The sequence below is a fragment of the Rhagoletis zephyria genome, unplaced genomic scaffold (assembly GCF_001687245.7).
Source record: "Rhagoletis zephyria isolate East Lansing unplaced genomic scaffold, Rhagoletis_zephyria_1.1 Rzeph_scaffold_17807, whole genome shotgun sequence".
Taxonomy (NCBI): Eukaryota; Metazoa; Arthropoda; class Insecta; order Diptera; family Tephritidae; genus Rhagoletis; species Rhagoletis zephyria.
The window spans coordinates 1-10543 of record NW_016174868.1 but is presented as its reverse complement, the minus strand read 5'-3'; the positions used below and the strand labels follow the sequence as shown (position 1 = coordinate 10543).

Sequence of the window (10543 nt, the reverse complement as noted above, 5' to 3'; positions counted from 1 at the left end):
TTAGAAAGATAGTCGATGAACGAAAAACCTTCACAATCAAAAAAAAAAAGGTGGTGACGGAAGTGTTTGGACATCCTAACCCGGGACATCTTCCAGCGACTCCCTGCCATGCTTAAGCTCTCGGCTCCAACGTTTGATGGTGGTAAATGAAGGTCCAGACTCCCCATACATTGTAGACATCTATTCAACTGTTTTCTTCGGCGTTTTGTTTTCTTTGTGAGGATCCCAAAGGTACTTGGGCTCAAAACTTGACGGCCTCTCTTCGTATATGCATTTGTATTCGTGTTCGTTTTCGTCTTTATTTATGATTATTTGTCGCTTTGTGTTGCAGATATCTTAGTTTTCTTACGCATTCTATATGTCTCGCTGTTATGTGGCAGCGCTTATTCAGCGCTACTTTGGCCATTTATCGTGCGTTGCACTGCGTCTGTCTTAATATTGGTTTCATAAATATTTGTCGGCAGTGGTGTATCAAACGGTTTTGCAAAGAGGGTACGTCGATTTCCTTTACTTAGGGTCTATATACAAATGCTGTGCAGACATATGTAAGATGCAGCATTTTTGCTTAGTCACGGTTGTTTTTATCTTGAAAAATAAAAAATATACAACAATTAATACTTACAGACATATATCGTCACCTTAATTCACAAAGGCCCTAATCAACAATTTTTTTTATTTTACAGGAGAAGCAAAAAACATTCTAAAATGAGTATCAAAAACAGGGAGGGGTTTTTTAAAATGTGGCATATAACTCCGTTGTTCTTGGTTCTTAGACAAAATTTTTGTTGTAGGTGTACTTGAATACATCCTACCGAAATCTGCGAAAAACGCAGTTTTGAAAAAAAGTGTCGGTTAGGGCCTTTGTGAATTAAGGTAACATCGATATACATTCTTATCCCACTTAATAACTTTCACCATTTGCTACTAAATTATACTAACATTTTTAATTTTGCGAACATATTTGGGGATGGAACTAACCTAAATATGTACATTCTCCATTTAAAAACAAAAAAATCTTACATTCTGGTCAAACATACTTTTATATCCACTTATCGCCATTTCTTATCAATCTCGATTATAATATCCGTTAAAAATTCGATAATATGCGCAATATACTGCTGCTGCTCAATAAGATTTCTGTTAACAAAGGAGTTTAAAATACTAATTCAAACCTACTCCATGTTAGTAGAAAATATCTCCAGTGGTGTGCATATATTGTGGGAACTAAAGAAGCGGTGGCAACACAAAGAATGTTTAAAAGGAGCCTAGTTAAAATGGGAAATTGTGTGAACTTCACCCAAAAATTCATAGCTAATAAAGTGAATCACCCGTCAACACGAGTCCAAGAGATAATAATTGCGAAAACAGTGTTAACCGTGAATGTAGGCATTACAAACAAATTTTAGTTCAGCTTTTAATCCGTTATAAATCGAAGATTTTTATGCAAATCTTACTTTATAAAGCTATTTGAATCATTTGCTTTCTGATTCGTTAGCTATAATACCCGGCTTGTTTAAAAAGAAAAAAAAATTTGAAAGTTACCACCAGTTTGAAATTTTCAATTTAAGTAAATTGATAAGACAAAGTAAATATTGCAATATTGGTGTCGGTTTAAGAAAGCTTACATATATACATACTATATGTATATGTTTATTTATGTATAAAAAGATGTATATGGGGTAGTCTTTCTGAACATTACCCCCACTGCCCAATTTTTTCTTAACTTAAAACTTTTTTAAAAAATATGTAAAATCCATTAAAAGGCACAAGCTTTCCAATGCCTACTGGCATTCAAATTCAGAAAGAACGGAAAATTTTACGTTCAGATGACATATCATATGTGGGGTTTCAATAATTTGTTTAGATGACATATCATATCGATTGCTGAGTGGAAGATCGACCTATCTCGACAGCCAGTTCGAAAACGCCCTATCTCAAAAGACTTTTCAAGAACGCCCTATTTCAGAATTCGTTTTAAAAATGCCCTATCTCAGCTGCCGATTCAAACACGCCCTATATCAGCACATTTTCAATACATTTCTTCTTAAAAAAAAAATCGATAAATGATCGTAATTTTTTCATCGATATGTGTTTGATCAGAAATGAGAACTTTTATTTTTTCCAGTCTGAAATAACAGTTAAAATTTTACTTTAATTTTTTCTATCAAAAATAAAAATCTAACTACTTCATCTGGTTTTAAATGTTTCAACGAGTCCAATTTTAGCGGTTATTTTTGAATAAAATAATTAAAGTCAAACGTAAACTGTTATTTATGATCCGAAAAATAAAGTTCAACTTAACTTTGTTATTTAACGGAAAAATATAAGTCAAAAATTAACTTATTTTTGATCGAAAAAATTTAAATTAAATTTTAACTGCTATGTTTGATCGAAAAAAAAGAAAATTAAAATTTTAGCTCCTAATTTTTGATCAAAAACCTATCGATGGAAAAATAACGATTATTTATCAACTTTTTTGACAAAAAAACATAACAGTTACTTTCCTTGAAAAAAAGTTTCGCCAATTGAAAATATTTTTTCTCAAATTGTATATTTTTTGACATTATAGATCCTTACAAAAGAGCCTCTCTAAGTTATCAATCACACCTTATTTAATATACTTTGTTTGAATGTACATATGTCTGGGAACGGAGTAACTAGAAAAAAACTTTGTGGCTGGTGAGACATTTGACTATAGAAGCGATCAATTGCGAAGTATAACTTTGTCAACGGGACTTATACAGCACGCTGCACGCGATACGATATAAAAGCGATACGAGTCTCGCTGTCGCGGTCGCACAAATATAAGTGTGCTCAGTTTAGATCGCTTCCTATCAAATCGCACGTACTCAGCATGTCGATGTTGGTTTATATTTATTTTTTAATATTTTTCAACAGATTAATAAAATGTTGTCGGTTAGCTATATGTCACTACCGAAATAGGCATAATTAATATATTTTGAAATGTATGTCGTTTTCCTCTTTTACATGGAATTACCCATAAGGCTTTTAGCATTGATGTATTTGCAATTTTTAATATGAATTTAGTTTCTTATTATATTTCATTTACATATGTATGTAGTTTGCTTCCCCCTTGTATACATATATTATATTCTTCTATTTGTTATTTTTTTTTTACAAAATACTTAAGAAAAATTATAGACTCTTTTAAAATACATTTTGTTCTATTTCACTTCCTGTGCAATAGCTGCTCTCTCTAAATCTTTCTCTTTAGTATTTCCAAACTAATATACATTTCCTTTTACATTTTCTAGGATGGTGAAGGAATGATAATACGCCCTGGACGCGGTTCTGTTTTACCCAAAATGGGTCTGGAATCACCCACCGTAAGTTTTTCCAACCTCAACACACACACTTGCATAGACAGCAATTAGATATTACTAAAGCAAAAGTGGCATAGCTACATAGTTTACTATTTGCATATAGTATATTTTACAACCGAGGCGTGTTTCATAGCATTTCCCATTAAACATAAAAAATCACTAAATCAGCATTAAACAAAACTAATTGAATTGTTCGTACTGTTAAGCAAAATGTGGCAATTAAATTAAAATTGTGGTGCTAAATTTCCGAATTCATGTAACTCCTCTTAGTAATTATTACAGCTTTATAAATGTATACCAACATTTTCCTAAAAATGAAACAAGAAAACACTACGGAACACAGCAGCCAAACGTAGCAAACAAAACACATATACCTATGTACATATGTACGCACACAAAGATATAGGTTAATATAGAAAATTGCAACATGCACTCGCAAATGGTCTTAAACAAATAAAGCAATTGCAAACTCATATATCCACCCACACTTACACTTATACATACATGTTAGCTAAAATAAATGTAAAGCAGTTTTTAGTAGAACACTGCATACCAAACATAGATCACACAACACAGATTTTAGATAGCAACAAAGAGATATATTGTTCCTCAAAAAATTAACAGCAGTTATCGTAATCATAAATCTATAAACACATACATACATATAAAATATATCTATGAACAAAGAGATTCAATTTAAATTAAAACATTTGTGTTTTGTTTTGTGTCTTCCCCTTTCTACGTCAAAAATCAAAAAAAAAAACAAAAAAAAATCATACGCGCAATCTTCATCACTCGCATTGCATCTCCTTCTCGCTGTATGTATGTACTATGTATGTTTGTATGAATCTTGGCTTATCTCTCCACCAAAAACATTAAATAACGGGCTCCGTTTCTTTTGAAATCATTGAACTCTTTAATTACATTTATACATTTGAAACTATAATTGATTCAAAAAAACATTTTTTTTTTAATAAATATTCTTTTTTCATTAAACATTCTTGCCTTTCCACCAATAATTCGAGGTCAAAATTAAATATTAACAACCAACATTCTTCACATACCTACATGCAAAATTTGTCGAAAATGCTTAAAACGCAAAAAATTATTAAACTAAAACCAAAACACTACAAAACAAATCAAACCACAAAATGTTCACTCATAAAGAAATTGGAATATCTGAACCTTGTAAGTAGTGTGCTTCATATTAAAGACATTAAAGTGCATAACTGCCTGCATTCGCTTCATTTTTAAGTTGGCATGCTTGCACTGGATGCAGCTAGTTTTTTTTTTTATACATGATCAAATACATATATTATATCTGTGCAGTAATTATACATAATTTTTTATTTTGCATTTTATACATCTAAATATTTATGTACATACAGTCTTTTAGTAAATGAGCGATATATTTTTTTTATTTTAAGTATTGGTTTTTCTTAGATTAGTTTAAAAACCAACCAAAAACTAGTTGATCAAAAATTTAAAGACAGTTATAATTACAAGTATGTATATCAAATCCTTAAAACACACCGATATAAAAAATTGTGCTAAACTTGGTTAAAAAAAACTATACAGAACTGTTAATTTAAATCTTTGAATCAATAAATTTTTTAGAAAATTTCTTTTGGAGACAAACCGGTTTCGGCGTTGTGCTATCTTTAGTGTAATTTTTTGTCCCATACTAATTTGGTTTATTAACGGTCCTCCTAAGTATTATATGAGAATTGGAGTCGATTATGTTTTTTGCTTAAAAATTACTTTTTTTATTTTTTCGTTTTATGGTATTTCATGTAATAGTTTCAAGTTAATTAAATTTTTTAGCAGACTTCACAAAAAGGAGAAGGTTATCAATTCGTCGGGATATTTTTATTTATATGCTACCGCATAACTTTGGACCATGTTATCCAATTTCTATAATTCTTCCCATTTGGTTTACCATCTGTCTATGCTATAAGTTCACTCGAAACCGAACCTTGTATACCCGGCGCACGTCTTTATAAAATCTATCGTTTTTTGTTTTCTATTTTTTATTGTTTAAATAAACATTAACTAAATTTGATTTGTATGATTTACATAACATTCACAATTTCCTTTATGATTGCAATAAATGATGTTTACTTTTAAGCACTCAAAGGTATCAGTACGATTTTTTTCTAATTACTTAATTTTTTTCCTTTTGTAATCAATGCCTTTCGTACAGTCAACCTTCATTTCGCATCCATTTGATTAAAAGGCATCGTATATAAATATTAACACTTAATCTAATCCTAACACTTTATTTCAGTTTTTTTTTAAAGAGGATTAGCTGAAGATTTTTATTGTGTTGAAACAAAAATATGTATATACATACATATGTACATATATCTACACATTAAAACTGTTCAGCAAATCCTCGTTGGCTTTTCTCTATCATCTCTCTCTCACTGTGCTCTACTTTCGTTTTGTTTGCACACTTGTCCCATTTTCTCGATTGTAAAGCACTTAACTACATCATTACTTTCTCTCTTCCTTCCCTTCCTTTTTTTTGTACAGGCCACACCACATATGCCCACCAAGCGTCGTTCGGTTGCGCGTAAAGTGCGTCCCCAGTCCGTCGTTGAGAATTTGAGCTTGGGACATATACCCGATCTGCTTGAATCGCCCTCTTCCCATCGCTCCTCAACACAACTTTCAGCGCGTGATTCGAATGGTACAGGCGCTAGCATCGCAGGCACCACCATTGGCAGTGGCAATGCCATGGATGATTTGGGTGTCGATGAATGCGGCGACTCAATAACAGAACTGCCCAGTGCATCATTTCAACTTCAGCACTTGGTTAAAGGGCGACCGAAACGCGCAAAGACGCGCGCACCCACACGACCACTCGTTGCTGTTGATAACAGCGCCGGGCCGAGCACCAAAGAAATTGGCGAGGGTTTGGATTTATTCTTCCGTCCCGGTTCAGTAACGCCAACCACACTGACGCCACTCATTTCACCCACCTCTGAAGAGTGCAGCTCATTATCGTTTGTCGATAGTCCGACAATGAGTCGCGATGGCAACGGTCATTTGACATCCGAGGAGACCACACCTATCTTGGAGGAACGCAGGCCGATCAAGTTGGATCGTCAGTCACCATTACTGAAGGGTAAATGGAAAAACATAAAATTTCGTTAGTTGTCCTCGACACATACTCATATAAGTACATATGTATTTTTTAATAACTTCAGGCATACCCTGGACTACACGTTCACGTTCCACAGATAATTTGGAAAAGTATTCACCCTTGATTGGACGAAAATCGCCGTTAGTTAAAATGCGCACTGAAGGTGGCACCGCTGCGACGGGTGAGGACACGAATTCTGTGCTGAAAGCGCCGGAACGAGAGAATAAGATGCGTTCACCTAGCAGCGATTCGATTCGTAGTCACACAGGTGTCGACGGCATCAGCGTGAAGACAACAAATGGTATTATACGCACACCAATTATCCTACAGAAACCACGTCCCTGGTCAGTGGTGGGTAGTGAACCCAAAGCGCCTGGTGCTAATGACTTTCAAGGCAGTGATTCGAGCAAGACAACGCCAGAGAAACTAGACGAAGGTATATATCCATATATATATATGAAGTAAATATTTTATGTTTAAATAATTAAATTTCATTTTAATCACTCAATATTTTAGATGCCGAATCGTTATCGTTTAGTCAAAGCAGCAACAATGTTGGCAACGCGACAGGTAAGCTATGCTTTAATATCATAATTTTTTGTATCTGACAAGTATCGGATAATAATGTATATACAATATAAAAAACTCTTGATCAGGAGTGGCAGTCCTTTACCGTGTTTCAATCTGGTAGTATTCTTTTTATATAGACGTGACTGTTACCGATACGTACGAATAAGTTGTTATTATTTTCTGCCATATCATAAAAATTTACCCAAAGAGGTTTTGGGTAATATTGCTTTAGTTAGTAACAGTCCTTGATCAGATATAAATTTGGGTCGTTCCGGATATACGGTTTTCACATGAGGCGATTTTACAGGCAACTTTTAGTTGAAACCAACAATCGCCTGGCGTGAACGGCCTTTCAACTAATCGTTTCCAATGGAGTTGGGGTACGACCAACTTTTAATTCAACTAATCGCCTCTAAAATTGCATGGAAAATAGCTTCATGTGAACACCATTATACATAGATCCTATTGTCTTAAGAACGCGTAAGCATCAGTTGTCATTAGTAATGCCGCACGAAGTCGCTTTGTTGGACTGTATATGATTAACTTAGTGTGAGGGGGAGGACCAGGTTGTATGCATAGGCCATGCAGAGTCCCAAAGGCTGTAGCTCCGCGGCTTTTGCCTTGCGAAAAACTCCCGAAGAGTAGGGTGATGCATCAATCTAGGTGAGCATGATTTTGGGTGCCATCAACTTTTTACTTTGGTAAGTTTTTTATGTAACATTTGAGAAGTGTATATATTTATGCACATATTTTTATGAGGGTTTACCGAAAGTGCATCATGGATTTAGGCATTTGTTGTTTGAGATTCAATGAACGGTTGTTGTTAGTGCTGTTGTTGTTGTTGTAGCGGCTACAACAACTCCGCCGCGATCGGCTAGTCTCTCAGTCGTTGCCGTCAAGCTCATCTAACGGGAGATCCAAGAAGCGTGCAGCCTCTATAGGGTCTGTCCATAGGGACAGAGGCGTCAGTTGAGTGGGGGTTTTGTGCACATGCGAAGAGATGTTTCGAGTCGTTGGGTTTCTCTCCGCATGCCGGAGACTCATTTGGCACAGTGTGCTCAGATACGAGTTTACGGTATTAACCACCCCTTCACATACATGCCTACTCCAACCAACGCATATAACACCCCACTTTTTTTTCTTCCAAATCCGTCGAAAAATGACGTTTACTGGGCCTACGGTAAGGTGATCTTAAGCACCTAATAGACTCACTTATTTCATCTAGGCTTAGTAATGTGATACAGCAACCACAAAACAAATGGAAACATTTTCATAGGCAAATTCGTTATGTCCACCGGAGTGCAATTTTTTTAAACGATTTGTGCTTACTCATTTTATATGTACATACTATGCATACATACATATGTATGTAGTATATTGTATTAGTATTTCTTATTACACGTATTTTTAAAAATTTTAAATAAAATAATCTGCAACTTTGCCGTAGGAGCCGCATTGGAGAAAAAGTCTGTACGGGAGCTTGCAGCTGGCCTGAATCGCTTAGGTAAGCAAACTATCTTTATTTTCTAAAATATTAGTTTCATTATACCGCATCCTTAAATGATGAAATTGCATCCTTTGAATGTTTAGAAAACCAATTTATTGAAAGGAAACTTTTAAAATGTTAGGTGGATAAGTGAAATGTTTTTAATTTATTTACATTTGCACGAGTTTTTTATTTGTGGTACTTCTCTCACCACAAATATGTATACCTAAATTCTTTTGATTTATCTTTCCCGTTCTTTATTTTTTTCTTTTCGTTTTTACTTATGCCACATATCTGTTCCTTATTCCTTTATTTCATTTTATTGGCATGCAAATCGAAACAATATAGAACTCCCAATGAAACCACAAGCGCTACCGAGAACATTACTCACCAGCGCCTCAGCGATATCCAAATCAGCTTCCACTTCGCACATCACTAGCACGAACAGCAGTAGCATAAATAGCAACAATGTTTTATATAGCACCAGCAGCAGTAGCAACNCAATTATGCTGCCCCACGCTGAGGAGGAAATGCCATTAAACTGGATATACCAGCAGGACAATGATCCGAAGCATACCGCTAAATGTGTAAAAGAGTGGTTTGTTGCCAATAAAATTGAAGTGTTGCAGTGGCCTGCACAGTCACCCGATCTCAACCCAATTGAGAATCTATGGGAGATTGTAGATCGGAAAATAGAACGCGAAAACTGCAAAAACAAGGACTCTTTGTTTGTTCAGGTAGAACAAGCATGGGAAAGCATTTCCATAGATGTTTTAAATAACTTGATCGAGTCTATGCCACGAAGATGTGCCGCGGTATTGAAAAACAAGGGCTTCGCTACGAAATATTAGAAGAATCAACTTTTCTTTCCAATTATATACCAATGTGCTTTAGTTTTGTCGCAGCATATTTAAGACCACCTTTATGTTTGAATTAATATTTTAGTTTAGTATGAAGTTTTATTGTATTATTTTTTTGTGACATAACAACAACTGTACCCCCTTCTAAATACCATAAAAAGAATTGCTATTACCAAGTGTTTGTAAGTTTTATTTCTGGTTGTGGTGGTATGGGAAGTTTCGTGCTTTAGTTTTGTCGTACACTGTACATGTTAGCTAAAATAAATGTAAAGCAGTTTTTAGTAGAACACTGCATACCAAACATAGCTCACACAACACAGATTTTAGATAGCAACAAAGAGATATATTGTTCCTCAAAAAATTAACAGCAGTTATCATAATCATAAATCTATAAACACATACATACATATAAAATATATCTATGAACAAAGAGATTCAATTTAAATTAAAACATTTGTGTTTTGTTTTGTGTCTTCCCCTTTCTACGTCAAAAATCAAAAAAAAAAACAAAAAAAAATCATACGCGCAATCTTCATCACTCGCATTGCATCTCCTTCTCGCTGTATGTATGTACTATGTATGTTTGTATGAATCTTGGCTTATCTCTCCACCAAAAACATTAAATAACGGGCTCCGTTTCTTTTGAAATCATTGAACTCTTTAATTATAAAAATACAAACTCAATTTAATTATCACGTCTACAACTACATACATTTGAAACTATAATTGATTCAAAAAAACATTTTCTTTTTTAATAAATATTCTTTTATCATTAAACATTCTTGCCTTTCCACCAATAATTCGAGCTCAAAATTAAATATTAACAACCAACATTCTTCACATACCTACATGCAAAATTTGTTGAAAATGCCTAAAACGCAAAAAATTATTAAACTAAAACCAAAACACTACAAAACAAATCAAACCACAAAATGTTCACTCATAAAGAAATTGGAATATCTGAACCTTGTAAGTAGTGTGCTTCATATTAAAGACATTAAAGTGCATAACTGCCTGCATTCGCTTCATTTTTAAGTTGGCATGCTTGCACTGGATGCAGCTAGTTTTTTTTTTATACGTGATCAAATATATTATATCTGTGCAGTAATTATACATAATTTTTTATTTTGCATTT

General features: G+C 34.1%; 1 protein-coding gene across 1 annotated transcript; it reads left to right on the top strand.

The window, feature by feature from the left end:
* Positions 1–3275: 3275 nt before the first annotated feature.
* LOC108379952 (uncharacterized) lies at positions 3276–9285 on the top strand (the record flags this gene model as incomplete). Its single annotated transcript, XM_017636324.1, has 6 exons — positions 3276–3347; positions 5880–6474; positions 6557–6928; positions 7009–7062; positions 8510–8566; positions 8897–9285. Coding segments are annotated over exons 1-6 (1527 nt in total), but the record flags the coding sequence as incomplete, so codon positions are not given.
* Positions 9286–10543: the final 1258 nt, after the last annotated feature.